Below are 17,165 nucleotides of genomic sequence, written 5' to 3' on the forward strand. Positions count from 1 at the left end.
ATTTCGGCTTGGTTCAATTTTAAAATTAATACCTAGTATTAAGTTTGTGATTGAGCCATATAGAACCTTTTGATATTGTTTAATAAAACATCATTTCATTAAATAATGTTTTGGAGTTTGAATAAGTTATAAAAACATGATTTTTATACTAAAAATTCAATATTTCAAAACTAGCCGTATTAACAATTTTTTAAAATCGGTTTTTATTTTATGGCTATAATATTTTACATCTAATGTCCATATTTTATATTTTGAAATTTAAACTCCATTGATGTTTATTTTGTACAAAAAATAGTTTGAGTTTATGAAAAACTAAATTATCAACCACACAAAATATTTACTTGAAAAATAAACAACACAAGCATGAATTTGACATAAAGAAGCCTTAAACTATATAACACTTTTGTGAACCAACACAAAAGTTTTAAGTCCTTCCTAAGGGACAAAGGGGCCAAATATTACAACTTGTAATTCATGTGATCTTCAAGCTCCCACTTGCAATGACAAACCTACTTTCTTGAAATTTTATAAAAACTTTATAAAAGTTATGAACTTTTATAAAACCTTTATAAAACTGTGGGTCACCATGGTTCTTCTAGAAATGGTCTCCATCTTCATCTTGTTACATTTTTCATAATATAAATCTAGTCTAAAGCTAATCTCTTACATAAAAATAACAATAATAAAAACTAGCTACTTTTATTACATACTTTATAAAAAAAAGAATATTACAAAGTTTTTTTTAACCAAATCACACATACAACAACACACATGGTCCAAGGATTGTTTATGCACTCTAAAATACATATAAACATAAAACAAACTTTGTTTTTCTTATACATCTTTAAGTGACAAAAAATGCATGTAAGTGTTTGTCACAAAAAATAACAATTATAAAGTTATCAAAGAAAATATGTATGAACTTGTTTTTATACAAAAAAAATTTATCCATATTCTCCAAAAACTAAGATTTTCATAAATCAAAAATCTAACCAAACTTGCAAGGTGGATCTTGATACCAATTGTTGAGTTTTATTTAAAAACTAGTTTCAAAACTATAAATAATGGAAAACGGGATACTTGAGTTTTAAAAATAACATAAACATTTTATCACCCACCAAGGATTATCTTGCACGTAGTAGAAAGATTTAAAGAAACCATAGAAGGAAGAAGTAACAACCACCTTTGATGAACTTTGTGTCCCCTAGGGGAGGCTTGGATGTTGAAGAAGATAGATGAACTTTGAGACACCAACAACTGATCAACTTGATAAGAATGTTAGTTCCTTTTTTTAACTCTTAAGCTTAGAATCAAATATCCAAGTATTTGATCTAATCTGCATAATAACAAGTAAGAATTCCTTTTGCTTAGAAAGAACACTTCAAGAGAGAAAATAGAGAGAGGGTTATGATTTTGCTTCTATGAATGAAAGAACCAAATGCAAGCAACTAGTCTTAAGTGATAAAATAAAGTCCTTAACCATTAAGTCTTAGCACTTTAAGACAACGATGTCCCTATGTCATCAACACGTCTTTCTTAGGGTGATTTCTTTGCATTAAATAAATGCAAAAGCCATGCCCTTCACTAGTCTTCACTAGCTTCAGCCATGTTCTTTAAAATAAGACAAAATGTTTAAATTTTATAAACTCTAAGTTTATAAAATATAAACTTTGTCTTTAGGTAAAAAGACAAAAGACTTAACTAGTCCAAAATGTTGTACATGACTTATTAATCCATTCCTTATGAAATAATGTGTTACTTGTATTGTAAAATAATTATTTCCATGAAATAAATATTTTCCAATTTATTATAAGATTTATGAATGTTTAGTAAAAAAAAAAATTCTCTAATAAATAATCAAATGTAAGGACAGATCCCACCGGATGTATATAGACTACCGGTAGTTGAATAAGGTAACGGTGAAGAACTGTTACCCACTCCCAATGATTAATGACCTCTTCGACCAGCTACTGGGTGCATCTTGGTTTTCCAAGATTGATTTGCGTTCAGGCTACCATCAGATGAGTGTCAGAGACGAGGATATGTAAAAGACTGCTTTCCAGACTCGCTATGGTCATTACGAGTTCGTGGTGATGCCCTTTGGGCTCACCAATGCTCCTTTCGCGTTCATGGATCTCATGAACTGCCTATGCAGACCAATGTTGGATCGGTCTATGATAGTTTTTATTGATGACATCTTGGTTTACTCCAAGATGCAGGAGCAGCACGAGGAGCACTTACGAGAGGTGTTGGATACCCTGAGGAGGGAGAGCTTGTATGCCAAGTTCTCCAAGTGTGAGTTCTGGTTGCGCGATGTGCAATTCTTAGGGTACCTTTTCAACCAGAACGGTATTTTGGTTGACCCATCCAAAGTGGAGGTCATGATGAGATGGGAGGTTCCGAAGTCTCCATCTGAGATTCGGAGTTTCCTCGGATTAGTAGGCTATTATCGAAGATTCATTCAAGATTTCTCCAAAATAGCAGTACCCTTGACCCGACTGATGAAGAAGGTCGTTGTATTTCATTGGGGGCGTATGCAACAGGCAGCGTTCGAGATGTTGAGGTAGAGGTTGTACGATGCGCCGATCTTAGCTCTGCCAGAGGGCGTGGAGGATTTTGTAGTGTATTGCGATGCATCCATCTCAGGCTTGGGTACAATATTGATGCAGAGAGGGCATGTCATCACCTATGCCTCGAGGCAGCTGAAGCCTCACGAGGCGAACTACCCGACGCACGATCTAGAGTTAGGGGCGGTTGTCTTCGCCCTCAAGATTTGGTGACACTACCTTTATGGAGTCCTCTGTACCATTTACACGAACCACAAGAGCTTGAGGTACCTCATGGATCAGCCGAATCTGAACATGCGGCAACACCGGTGGTTAGATGTGGTGAAGGATTACGATTATGAGATCCTCTACCACCCAGGGAAGGCCAATGTTGTGGTCGATGCGCTTAGTTGCAAGGCAGACCCAATCAGAGACATTTGCTTGAGGATGGCAATGGTGACTCCAATTTTGGAGCAGATCCAAGAGGTGTAGGTCGAGGGTATGAAGGAGGAGCGCCGGAAGTATACGCGGATCATAGGCCAGGTGGCCTTATTTGATTATGACAACCGTGGGTTGTTGATCCTACATGGTAGGCTCTGGGTTCCGTACTGGGGCGGAGTACGACAGATTCTGATGGATGAGGCCCACAAGTCTAGATTTTCCATCTATCCCGGGGCGCCGAAGATGTATAAAGATCTTCGTCCTAATTATTGGTGGCCCTGCATGAAGTGGGATGTAGTGTGGTATGTTAAGAGATGCTTGACCTTCAGGAAGGTCAATGCAGAGCACCAGAGGCCTCACGGAAAGACGCAACCGTTAGATATCCTTGTGTGGAAGAGGGAGGATATTACTATGGATTTCATCACAAAGCTACCCAGGACCGTATGGGGAGTGGATTCGATTTGGGTCATCGTGGATCGGTTGACCAAGAGTACCCATTTCATTCCGATCCAAGAGAGCATCTTGGCCGAGAAGTTGACCGACATCTACATCCAAGAGGTAGTAGCTCGACACAGAGCGCCAGTTTTTGTGATTTCTGACCGAGATGTGCAGTTCACTTCCAGATTCAGGAAGAAATTTCATGAAAATTTAGGTAATCGTCTGCATTTTAGTACACATTTTCACCCCCATAAGGATGGTCAGAGCGAGCGGACCATCCAGACCTCGGAGGTCATGCTGCGGGCATGCGTATTAGACTTCGGTGGTAGCTGGGATACCTACCTTCCCTTGGCAGAGTTTTCCTATAATAATAGCTACCACGCGATTATAAAACCCCGATATGTTGGGGTGAGGTTGGGCAGAGGGTCATGGGGAGTACCGAAGTGGTACTCAAGATGATCGAGAGGATCCAGCAAGTCCGTAGCAGGCTTTAGACTGCTCAGAGTCTGCAGAATAGTTATGCCGACAAGCGCCGATCAGACCTAGAGTTTTAGGTAGGAGATATGGTTCTCCTAAATGTGTCACCTTGGAAAGGTGTCATCCAGTTTAGGAAGCGGGGCAAGTTGGGCCCCAGGTACATTGGTTCTTTCAGGGTTATAGCCCAGGTGGGCAAGGTGGCATATAGGCTGGACCTGTCATCCAAGCTTAGTCAGATCCACAACACCTTTCATGTCTCCCAATTGTGGAAGTTCTTGGTAGATGACTCTGTAGTGGTGCCTCTAGAGGACATTCGGGTGGATGACAGCCTGAACTACATCGAGCGACTAGTAGCCATCCTCGACATGAAGACAAAGGATCTGAGGAACAAGAAGGTAGAGTTAGTGAAGGTGCAATGGCAGCACCACAAGGGCTCATAATGGACTTGGGAGCGGGAGGATGAGATGAGGGAGCGCTACCCCAAGCTATTTTTAGGCGCAGCAGACTTCGAGGACGAAGTCTAAAATAAGTGGGGGAGATTTGTAACGCCCGGTTCCTGCTTGAGAAGGAAGGAGAAGCTTGGAGATTCAATAGGAAGCTAGTAGATCCAAAGTTTGAGCTAGATTTTTGACTCATTTGAGGTATAAAGTTGATACGTTGGCTTCCTATTGCTTGGATCTTCATTTAGGGTTGTATTTTATCATTTTTGGGCCATATTGAAGTCATTTTCGGGATTTGAGTGTATCATGAAGTTGTGACATCAGATCTAGGCACCCATGATCTTATAAGGCTTAAAGTCGCCAGCTTTATCAAGCCTTGGCCCTTCCCCATGCCCTAGATCTATTATATAGCTTGGTTTTGGTATTTTTAGCTTCATGATACCATGCATGGACGTAAATTTAGCAACTTTACATGGTAACTTGGTCCTAGGGGACCAGATCTATGGTTTAGAAGCATTAAACTTCATTGGAAGTGACTGAATGGATTTAGACCAAGGGGGACTCGATGAGTTGTTCATCCAACTTGACGAGTTGGGTCATGGTCCCCCAACGTTATCTATTACTGGGAAAACTCGTTGAGTCTAGGAGACGACTCAACGATTTGGACATGGTTTTTCGGGTTTTGAAGATTAAAGAACTCGACGAGTTCAAGGAAGGACTCGACGAGTTGTAGCGAAAAGTCCCGATACCATGGATAGGAGGAACTCGAAGTGTTCATGAAAGAACTCGACGATTTGGATCGAGATTTCCATGGTGTTATGGATCATGGAACTCGACGAGTTGATGGACCAACTCGGCGAGTTGAGTCAACCATGATGTTGAATTTGACCAAGATGTTGACTTTGAATTTGACCATTGACCAGAGTTGACCCTTAAAGGGGTTATGAGTATGAAAGGGTAATTAAATGAGATTTTATGTGTAGGATTTTGAGAGGAGTTAATCCCGAGCTGAGGACAGTTCAACTACTACACGACATTTGAAGTGAGTTACCTTCCAGTAGCAATGAGTCGAAGGCACCAATGTCGGCCCACTAGTAAGAGTATAGTAGGGATGATTGTCTTTGTGATAATTATTTGGTATGCAAATATCTGTTATGCTTTATGTGTTAGTACGCTATGATATTATATGATAGTGGTAGGAGGGGTAGGATAGGCCCCAATACCGGTCGAAAGGACCAAAGAGGTATGCCAACACCCTGATAAGCTAGGTAGTATACGACTTATGTGTTTATGTAGTAGTATGTTATATGGTAGAATTAGGAGGTGAAATAGTCCCTGGTACCGGTCGACAGGATCGAAGGGGTAGACCAGCACCTTGATACGCTAGGCGAGATACCGGTCGAAAGGACCGAAGGGGTAGGCCAGCACCCTGATATGCTAGGCAAGTTACCGGCCGAAAGGACCGCATGGGTAGGCCAGCACCCTGATATGCTAGGCATGTTACCGGTTGAAAAAGACCGAAGGAGTAGCTAGTACCCAAATATGTTTGACAATATGCTTGTTGTATGGTATGTGGTATGATGGGGGAACTCACTAAGCTTTGTGCTTACAGTTTACAGTTTTTGTTTCAGGTCCTTCTTCTTTGAAGGGAAAGGAGCCAACACGATAGCAACGTATCGCACACATGATTTTCCGCACCTTGGATTCTTGGGATTTGTACTTTGACATTATTTTCCTATGATATGTTTTAGAGATGATTAATTTATGGTTTTCATAATATGAGATAACATTGATGGTATTTTCAGTAATCTGTTTTATGAATCTTTAAATTAAAAATGAAATTTTTGGTCTTGAATTTTAGGATGTTACAAATCAAGCTTTCAAAACCTTGGGTAATACCATAATACCAAGTGTTAATGTCAAAATAAATGAGAAACATATTTGTCATTTTTATCCTCCACGTTATTGATGTTGTTTATCATGTAAGCTATTGCATTATGCATAATTGTGTGTTTTAAAACAGATAAGTATCTCATACAGGTAAGTAGCGCATGAATATTTAGATAGAATTTTGTTTCACTCATGTAAGGTCTTAATTTTTCATCTTCTTGAGCTGTTGAGGAATGTGATTTTATTTTTCCTTAAAAAATGAATTTGACAGATTTCGTTTGCTTGGCTGTGTCAAATCTAGCATTTGGGTTTTTAGTTCTAACCTTTTGTTTTATAAATAAACCCAGATGAACTTAAGTTCAAGGAAGAAAAGTACTTTTTTTTCATCACAAGGTTTAATTTTAAGTTTGTCACTTTATCAAATTGGACGAATTTGCCCTTGTAGTTGATTTTAATGCTACCTAATGACGATTTCAAGTTTTTGGACAAAACTACCCTTGCTTCATGTTTGATGTCTTATGTATCTATTTGAATAGAGTGTAATATGGTATTTTGACTTACATTGGACGATTTTACCTCCAATGTTGATATTACTATTACTGATGGTTTTTTTTTCACAATATGTCAACTTCTTTATCAGCTTTTTTACAACGAACTTTGATTGACTTACTGGATACTTTTTTACCAATACAGACAATGTCTTTTACTTTTCACCCATACTTACATTTATTTGTCCATAATAGCAACTTACTTACCAACAATGGGAATATGTAACAATCGCTTATGTCAGCTTATGTAACAAACTTTGATTGCTCATTTATTATAAATACATTTGAATGAAGATTTAAAAGACTAGGAGTCAATGAATTTTTAGCGTAGCTAGCCTAATTTTATGAAATTATAATATTTTGATCAATAGTCGATTGTATATTACTTTATTACCCTTCATCTGATTTCTTTATTTTTCATAGATTTTGGTTTTTTATTGTTAGTCTCATGGTTTATTACTTTTACAACTATGACATTGACAAGGGAAAAAAATCAACTTACTTTCAATTTTACACGGCTTAGAGAAAAAGATGATTTTTTTTGCTTTTCTTTATATTTTGTTTAATGTAAATCTTGGAAAACAATGCAAGTACATTGCTATTTTCACACATTCTTTATTGATTATATTTTATTATTACTAACTAACTTCATATGTGTATGTCGATGTTGCTTGTAGGCGGCATGTAAAAACGCACCAAAAGTGATGCGAAGAGAGGTTTGGTCTCTAGCGGATTTACTTCGACTTTTATTTTTATTTAAAAAAAATGTTTATTCATCTATGTTGTATTGAAATTGTAAATTAAGTTTGATTTATTAAAATATTTATTTATAATAATAGCCTGATTTAGTTTGGAACCAATCTAAAAAGTTCAAAAAAAAAATTAGATTGTCCGATCTTCTTTGAAGATGAATGCAGAAAAATGAAGAAAAGTACATTGCTCTTTAGACCATTTTTTCGACAATGCGCCAACCGCGCAACTTGTTATTTCTAGTTTACTATCAAATTGATGAGATAAAGGATCTTCAAAATATTTTGCAGAATATTATAATTACATATAAAATAATTTTCATTCATTCATGGTTTTCCATACAATATATTTATTTAAATCTTTTATTAATTATTAATAATTCACATATTGTAAACAAGCACAAAGTTTAAAATCTAAAAGTTTATGTAAAAACATAAGTTGTGACTAAATTTAAGTTTTTTCAAAAAGTAACTTTTATATATATATATATATATATATATATATATATATATATATATATATATATATATATATATATATATATATATATATATATATATATATATATATATATATATATATATATATATATATATATATTGTAGTTAATAACATAAATTTCAAAATATTTGACACCACAACTGGATTTGACATACGCAAGGTGGAAAGGTAGGGATTGTTTTTTACCACATTTGACCTGCAAACAAAGGAATATCATAATCCTTGTTTAACGGTTAACCAGACATTCACTCCTAACTATTTAAATTTCTTTCCATTTGCGATTCTCCATTTACAACGTCTAGCAAGATATAGAGAGAAAAGAAGAAAAATAATGAAAAGATATGAAGTTTGAGAATCGCGTTCTTGTTGTAATCTCCATCGGTTTTCTGATTTTGAGTATCTCGGTTAAATGTTCAGATCTGTCGCAATTCTGGTCAATAGCGGATGAAGTAAAAGACGCATTTGGCCCAGTTTTAAATGAAGCGGAAGACGGAATTGGTCCAGTTTCTTCTTTTAATTTAGATAAAGCTGAAAAGGCATTGGGTCCGATTCCATCTTTGGATGATGCAAGACAGGGACTTGGTCCAATTTCATCGTTGGACTTTGACAAAGCTAGGGATGCGCTTTCCCCGGTTGTAGACGAAGCCAAAGAGAAACTTGGGCCTATATCACCTTCGACTGTAGAAAAAGCAAAATCTGTGACAACTAAAGCGTTAGATAAGGTTGAAGAAGGTTTTGATTCCATTGCGTCCTGGATCTCACAAAACAAAGTGGATGTATCTTCTTATTTGGAGATAGCACAAAAGGAATTTGGGCCAGTTTCTTCCTTAGATCTTGATAAAGCTAAAGAGGTATTGGCTCCCATTTCACCTTCTTTAAATGAAGCGTTACCACCTATTTCACCTTCAACTGTAGATGAAGCAAAAGATGCATTAGGGCCCGTTATTTCACCTTCTGTTGTAGATGAAGCAAAAGATGCATTAGGTTCTGAAGCCATCGATGAGGCTAAAAAAAAATTAGGCTCAATTACATCATTGTTTTCACAAAAGCAAAACACAGAGGAAATATCTGAAGCCGAGAAAGAATCGAGTCCAGTTGCTTCTACTTCTACTGAATTAGATAAAGATGAAGCGAAAGAGGCTGTAGGTTCATTTTCTCATAAAGCGTTGGACGAGGCTAAAGGAAAATTTGGCTCACTTTCTTCCTTGATTTCCCAAAACAAAGAGGAAATATCTAATGCTCCATCCCCTGCTTCACCTTCAACTTTAGATGAAGCAGAAGTGGCGATAGGTTCAATTTCTTCTGAAGCCTTAGATGAAGCTAAAGAAGCATTTGGCTCAATTACGTCCTTCTTTTCCAAAAACAAAGTGCAGATATCTTCCCAGCTGGCTCCAATTTACTCTCCTGTTTCACCTTCAACTTTAGATGAAGCAAAAGATGCAATAGATTCATTTTCTAATAAAGCGTTAGATGAAGCTAAAGACAAATTTGGCTCAATTTCATCATTCTTTTCCCAAAACAAAGAGGAAATATCTTCTTTTTCTTCTTCTTCGATATATATTGATCATGACGTTGCTTTGGCAATCGAATCGCTCATTAAGCAAGGCCTATCAAACTCAAAATTAGCTATTGAGGAGGCTAGGAAGCTATTGAGTGTTACCGAAACTATTGCTTCACCAGACAGAGCAACATGCGTCAAAAATTGTATGGACAATTACGTATCGTGTTTCGACAGCTTTAACAAGGCTATGGAAGAACTTACAGCTCGCAATGCTGAACAGATGACAGATGATGTCACTTCAGTGGAGGGAGACATATCTGCTTGTCAAAAGTGCTTTTTAGAGAACAATGAAGTAAAACAATCTTCGTTGAAGGATTTGGAGGAGGCCATCCTCAAGTCTACTCGTGAGTGCTTAAACGTTCTTCATCATTCTGGTTGAATTAAATTTTCACCCCTTTCCCTTGTTAAGTACCCCCTTAATATTTCCTTTTGGAAATCGATCATTGTATGGTTTTATAACTTTCATAATCATAGACAGAGATAGAACATCAAAAAACTTGATTCACATACATTTCTTTTGGGATCCAAGCTGCAACTGGATTTTTTAATTAGACCAATGGATCAATAAAAGAAGGATCGTCGGCCATGACGTCGATAAATTTTTTTTGTGTATTTATTGCAACATAGTTTAATGAGAATGGCAAGCAATTATACATTCTTGCATGGTATCATACTTACCCGATACTAGGCCACCCCTTGGTACTCTACTAAGCGACTTAAATAGCCGACCTTATCCTTGTCAATCAAGTTGCTGCTTCCCTAATCAACCATGCAGCCAACCAACTCCCTCAACCCTTTAAACTTTAGCCTTCCTTATGGATTCCCTTCTTCAATGGCCACGAAATCCAATTTTCATCCCCCATCACCGTCTCCACATAAAAAGTTCTATGCCATAACCGTCAAGCACTACTAGAGAATGGGAAATATAATACAATAATATTTGAAGATATAATACGGGTGTGCAACCGTATTCTTAGGTGGGTGTATTAGATTAGACCTTGTAATAGAATACGGTCATTCAGTACTATATCACTTACAATATCACTTGTATTACAACTTATAATTCAATTGAGACAACTTATAATATAGTTGAGATAACCGTATTCTATTACACACCCACATGTACTCTATTACATTACACACAATTGTACTATATTACATTCCACCCATCAGTACACACCATAGAAATCTATTACACTCCATTAACCATACTCCATATGCTCATATAATTATTATTTTTCATAAAAACCAATATCCCACAACCATATATCATCCAAAAAAATCTATATATTAAAAGACATCAATAAATCTAAAGAAAGTACATAGCTATAATTTGTTCAACATTCAAAAATCCACTAAATTACATGCGCATCACCTATAATTTAGCATCACCCAACCATATCAAGTTAAGATACTCTATTAACTACAGCTAGATATGCCTCTCACATGTCATCCATAAGCAAAAAAGAAAGTTCATCCTTTGCCTTCTCTAGATCACTCGCACCGTTTCTTTTTATTGATTAGGAGAACACATCGCACAAATCTGTGAAGAAAGAACAATGACCAACTATATTAGGATTTTCAAAAGGCATAAATGCAAATCACAACAATGTACTTTCATCCTATTTTCTTTTCTTTTTACTACAACATTAAACTTTAAAATATATCTACCCAATTATAGCAATGACATCCCAATAAATATCATCATTCACTGCTATAAATAGGTAGATTACTCCAAGTAAAAGTCCAAAAAAGTAAAAGTGTTAGAACGTTTAATGCGATCACTCGGTTCATTTGCATTTGTCCATATCCTACGTAATATATCAAACAAGGCTTAAGGCCTAAGGTCCATCACTCTAATGGAATTAGAGTGGCGATATATAATACTTGTATCCATCAGTTGTTGCTAAAAGAATTATGTTGTAATATTGCTTTTGTGCATTAAATCAACAAATAAACTCATAAATATAATCACCACCTTTGCTCACAGAACTTTAGGCAGCTTTTACATATATCTTGTCATATCTGATGTTTGAAATAAAACCCAAGTTCATAATGTATTATATCCCAAAAGTATGTATAAAAGTCTTTGTTATAATAAGAAACAGAATCAAAAGACAACCTTCAAGCAGAGCCTGTGAGATTTCCAACTTCCACATCATTACTGGCAGCTGCAAATTTTTTCATTAAGTTATCCAGTTATGCAATCAAACCAAACTATATTCAGCACAAGCAAAAAATATGTTAAATGCACAATATATATCTTGTTTTAAGCTTAAAGTTGTAAGTTAAGGCACTGACATTGGGAGTATGTTGCCCATTTATTGTTCCCCAGCATAATCTTCACCATATTTGTTGTTGGATACCACTCACACAATACTTATATGAGTCGATATAAGTGATAGAAATATATAAAAAGAAGTAGCCAAACTTCATGTAAACAAATGTTATTTCTAAAAAGAGCCAAATAGGTAGTCATCATCAACAGGTTCGCGGAAAATGGGAAGGTGATGCTCAAGTTCATGAGGAATTTTCACCTCCTTAGTCCCTAATGCATCCTTCTGGAATTGTCTAAAAAGAAAACATAGATAGCCTTTGACTAGAGGTCTAGAATAAAGTAGTAAACCTTTTGAGAGCTACCATTGATTGATGTGTGGCTTCTGTTCTATCCTGGCTATATATAATCATTAATCCGCTTTTCAAAAATTTTCCATTTATCTGGTTTTGCATATACAATAGAAAAAAAATAATGTTCTTTGATTCTAAATAAAGGGGACAACAGTCAGAACTAGTCTACACAGAAACCTGGATATATCTTTTGGATTCATTTTCCATGTGAAGCTCTTCTTCTGAATAGAGAACATATAGAGTCGAGTCAAAAAATTGAAGTTTACACAAACAACAAAATCTAATCTTAAGGACAATGATGAGTGAAATAAGTGAATACTTGGTTACCGACCTATATGAGAGCATGTTACTGACAATTGGAGCATCTGGCATTCTCATATATAAGGTGATATACCTACAAGCTTAAAATCATTCGTTGTGGAATGCTAGTTTCTATTTCGTGGCATATATGCTGTAAGATTCTATAAAAAAAAGGAATAGATTTTCTAACTTGTAAGTACAAATTTGCAGTAGAATCAAGATCAATGGCTATGTCTAATGCAATGGGGATCTTAAGTGGCAAAAAGTCAAAATCATGATTACATTTAATTTAGACAAAAAAATAACAAAAAGACATCAAGGCATGGAGGATTTGTACCTTACTAGCAAGCAAGAATAGAATGTCAATAGAATATTTTTTTTCTTCAATTTGATTACTTAGATTAATAACAATAACATTAAAACATGTTGATCAAGTCTTCCAACAACATTGAAAATATGAATTCGTTCCACATTTGTGAAAGTTTTTCAATGTTCTTTTATCACTGATAAATCATATATACTTACAATATCTTGAGAAACATGTTCCCTATTTCCTTATGATGATATTAACAACTAGCCTCAAATGCTACAAGTATGAAAAAGGAAACATTACAACTACATCTATGCTTTGCAATATGTTTAGAAGCATGTTCCTTATTTATTTATGACAAAACTGCACAAGTGGTCCATGTGGTTTGCTGAAAATTGCCACTTTAGTCTAAAATGTTTTGGGCTAGCACCGCAGTTCCAAAGTTTTCATTTTATTGCGTGTTTGGTCCAGTTTACTTTAATTTTTTTTGTAATGACCATTTTACCCTTCTTTTTGTTATTTTCATTTTATTTATTTAAATATTTTCATAATTAAAAGAAAAATAAAAAAGAAAATAACTCTCTCTTTCTCTCTCTCTCGCTCTCTCTCATCTAAATTTTTCCTTTCACAATCTGAAATGAAATTAGGGTATAAGAATCAGATCTCTCTCACTTGAAAAACAAATTGAATGTCAATAGAATATTTTTTTTCTTCAATTTGATTACTTAGATTAATAACAATAACATTAAAACATGTTGATCAAGTCTTCCAACAACATTGAAAATATGAATTCGTTCCACATTTGTGAAAGTTTTTCAATGTTCTTTTATGACTGATAAATCATCTATACTTACAATATCTTTAGAAACATGTTCCCTATTTCCTTATGATGATATTAACAACTAGCCTCAAATGCTACAAGTATGAAAAAGGAAACATTACAACTACATCTATGCTTTGCAATATGTTTAGAAGCATGTTCCTTATTTATTTATGACAAAACTGCACAAGTGGTCCCTGTGGTTTGCTGAAAATTGTCACTTTAGTCTAAAATGTTTTGGGCTAGCACCGCAGTTCCAAAGTTTTCATTTTATTACGAGTTTGGTCCAGTTTACTTTAATTTTTTTTGTAATGACGATTTTACCCTTCTTTTTGTTATTTTCATTTTATTTATTTAAATATTTTCATAATTAAAAGAAAAATAAAAAAGAAAATAACTCTCTCTCTCTCTCTTTCTCTCTCTCATCTGAATGTCAATAGAATATATTTTTTTTCTTCAATTTGATTACTTTGATTAATAACAATAACATTAAAACATGTTGTTGATCAAGTCTTCCAATAACATTGAAAATATGAATTTGTTCCACATTTGTGAAAGTTTTTCAATGTTCTTTTATCATTGATAAATCATGTATCCTTTACGATATCTTTAGAAACATGTTCCCTATTTACTTATGATGGCATTAACAACTAGCCTCAAATGCTACAAGTATGAAAAAGGAAACGTTACAACTACATCTATGTTTTGCAATATGTTTAGAAGCATGTTCCTTATTTATTTATGAAAAAACTGCACAAATGGTCCCTGTGGTTTGCTGAAAATTGCCATTTTAGTCTAAAAAGTTTTGGGCTAGCACCACAGGTCCAAAGTTTTCATTTTATTGCGAGTTTGGTCCAGTTTACTTTAAAAAATTTTGTAATGACGATTTCACCCTTCTTTTTTGTTATTATCATTTTATTTATTTATGAAAATATTTTCATAATTAAAAGAAAAATAAAAAAGAAAATAACTCTCTCTCTCTTTCTCTCTCATCTAAATTTTTCCTTTCACAATCTAAAATGAAATTAGGATAAAATTGTCAATACAAAAAAGTTTAAAGTAAATTTGACCAAACTCATAACAAAATGTAAACTTTGGACCTATGTGCTAGTCCAAAACTTTTTGGACTAAAGTGGCAATTTGCAGCAAACCACAGGGACCATTTGTGCAGTTTTGTCTTTATTTATCATAGGGAATATATCCATAAAATCCATAACAACTTGAACTAGGAAAGCTTTGCTGAAATTAGATAGAAGGTGTAATTTGTTGGTTTTAATTTGTATTTTGAACAATGGTTTAAGGAAAAGAAATAGGGAAAATGACATATATGTCCTACGAACTTTTCAGGGTTGGTCCATTTAGTCCCTAAACTATTTTTATGGTTTTATGAGAGAACGAAGTAATTTTTGTTGGGTCGATTATGTCCTTTTGGCCAAAGTGAAAGGGTCACCCAGTTACATTAACATTTGTTGACAATTTTCCCACATTGACTTTGAATTTCGCTTATGTGTCAATATTTTTGTTGTACATGTACAACCTCTTAAAGCATAGGACCACCTTATCCCTCCAACAACCAAGCTCACAAACTCCTCCTTATACCACCATTAAACCATCCTTACACCACACCTGCCAAACCTGAGAACTCCAGCTAGACTCCACCCATTAACCACCACTACTACCATCTCAGATCAGCTGAATCCCACAGCTGACAACAACCTTGACCCACATGCTCTGTATACCACCCCCATCGAAACCTATTTAAACCGAAAACAAAAACCACCTTTAAACATTGCTTCAACCACCAATATCGCCAGCACCATCGACGAATCTTCACCCCGTTGCAGCCCCTCCTTATCTCACCCTCGTGAACCACCATAGCTGAATCCTAGCACCTCTGGTTCCATTCTCCATGACGAATACAACACATGAACATCTCAAGTCCATCGGTTCACCTAGACACCACCTTCACTATTGGATTCACTACAAACGTGTTCAAATAATCCTTGTTTTCTTCAGGGGCATTCTAGTCTTCTTTTTTTGTTTTTTCTTTAAGTTGGAATAAGTAAAGGCCATGTTGGCCATCAGCTCTTAATCTTGTTGAGTAGTAGAGCCCGTTTGCTTATTTCTAGAAATTTCCTTTGTTCTTATGAAGTTCTCATTTCTCATTTTAGATTAGATTGAGAATCACGAATAAAAGATAGCAGAAAATTTGCCCCAAAGGTTTGCTCTGTTTTTTCATTCCTTTTGTTTGTGTATTCAGTTTTTCTGATTTTTCTATAGCAACAGGAGGTTGATTTCTAACATTCACGGCCTTAAACCACCGCCTAGGAACCCCGAGAACATCTGTCATCACCTTCGTGGAAAACCACCACCACCACCATAGCCAAACCTCCAAATAAAAACACCTTAGACCACCTATTGTGACCGAAAACAAACATCACTGTAAGTTCTACCTCCGCCAAACCAACACCGGTAACCACTGCTACCTCTGGTTAATTTAACCCAAAGCCACCACCACCAATAAAGCCACCTGCTGCATTCGTGTTTCTCACAAACCGAAACCACCACCTCTACCTTCGTTTTCTCACAGTCGAGCATCACCAAACAGCCACAACCCCTTCTATTGTTTTTCACAGAACCAAAAACATAAGCCATCGGTATGTTTTTGAGAAAAAGAGAAGAAGAAAAAAGGAAATATTTGCCTATATGTGTGAGATCTCTTTCGAACCAGAGAAAAGGAAGAAATTGTTGATTGTTTATTGTTGACTACGTACATAAGAGAAAAAGAGAGGAAGATGATAGTGCATAGTTGTTATCTGTCATCTAAACCGGCTACAACAAGTAAATGGACAAAAAAGACAGGTTACCCACAACTTAGTTCCCTCATAAAACAATAAAAAAAAACTATGAGAATGTGTCACCACAACCTTATATTTTGGAAAATAATTCATCTAAACTTCGAACTATATGATAATAGTCGATGATACATGAGAAATTGTTTCATATTCGAAAAACATGATTTTTGATATTTTTATTATGAAAACATGAATTTAAAAGTGGTCAAGAACGTGAAAAAAAATAGTTGTTAAAACCGCCTTTAAATTTATATTATCATAACGCAATCCAATGTAAACTTATTATTTTTAATTTATTGCTAATAAATTTAATTTTTATAGTACTTGTGGTTGATTTTTATTAGATAAAATCTGTTTTCGCAAAATATTTATGTTTTCGTATGAACCTACTTGTGTGTGTGTGTGTGTGTGTATGTATATATATATATATATATATATATATATATATATATATATATATATATATATATATATATATATATATATATATAGGGAATATGGCAAATAATTAAGAAGGGTATATATGTCATTCTTTTGACAAGTTATATGAGATTATGTTAAGGAGAGAGACATATATTAGCTACCTACGCGTGTTTAATTTGTGTCAAAAAAAATGAAGAGAACTTCCAAGAGAACTAGAGTCAGACAAATATTTAACTA

The 17,165-nt window shown here is 35.0% G+C and overlaps 1 protein-coding gene and 1 long non-coding RNA gene across 2 annotated transcripts; one reads left to right on the plus strand and one right to left on the minus strand.

Annotated features, from left to right (window-relative positions):
* Positions 1–8,372: 8,372 nt before the first annotated feature.
* On the plus strand, positions 8,373–9,971 carry LOC111917413 (uncharacterized). The gene has a single exon (XM_023913100.1). It carries the CDS (start codon positions 8,373–8,375, stop codon positions 9,969–9,971), a length of 1,599 nt encoding a protein of 532 aa, XP_023768868.1.
* Positions 9,972–10,832: 861 nt separating this feature from the next.
* LOC111917412 (uncharacterized) lies at positions 10,833–16,878 on the minus strand. Its single transcript, XR_006191696.2, has 3 exons — positions 11,715–16,878; positions 11,571–11,617; positions 10,833–11,135 (listed from the first exon to the last, which is right to left on the minus strand). It is a non-coding gene; the product is annotated as an uncharacterized LOC111917412 (long non-coding RNA).
* Positions 16,879–17,165: the final 287 nt, after the last annotated feature.

This window comes from Lactuca sativa, chromosome 5 (genome assembly GCF_002870075.4).
Source record: "Lactuca sativa cultivar Salinas chromosome 5, Lsat_Salinas_v11, whole genome shotgun sequence".
Lineage (NCBI taxonomy): Eukaryota > Viridiplantae > Streptophyta > Magnoliopsida > Asterales > Asteraceae > Lactuca > Lactuca sativa.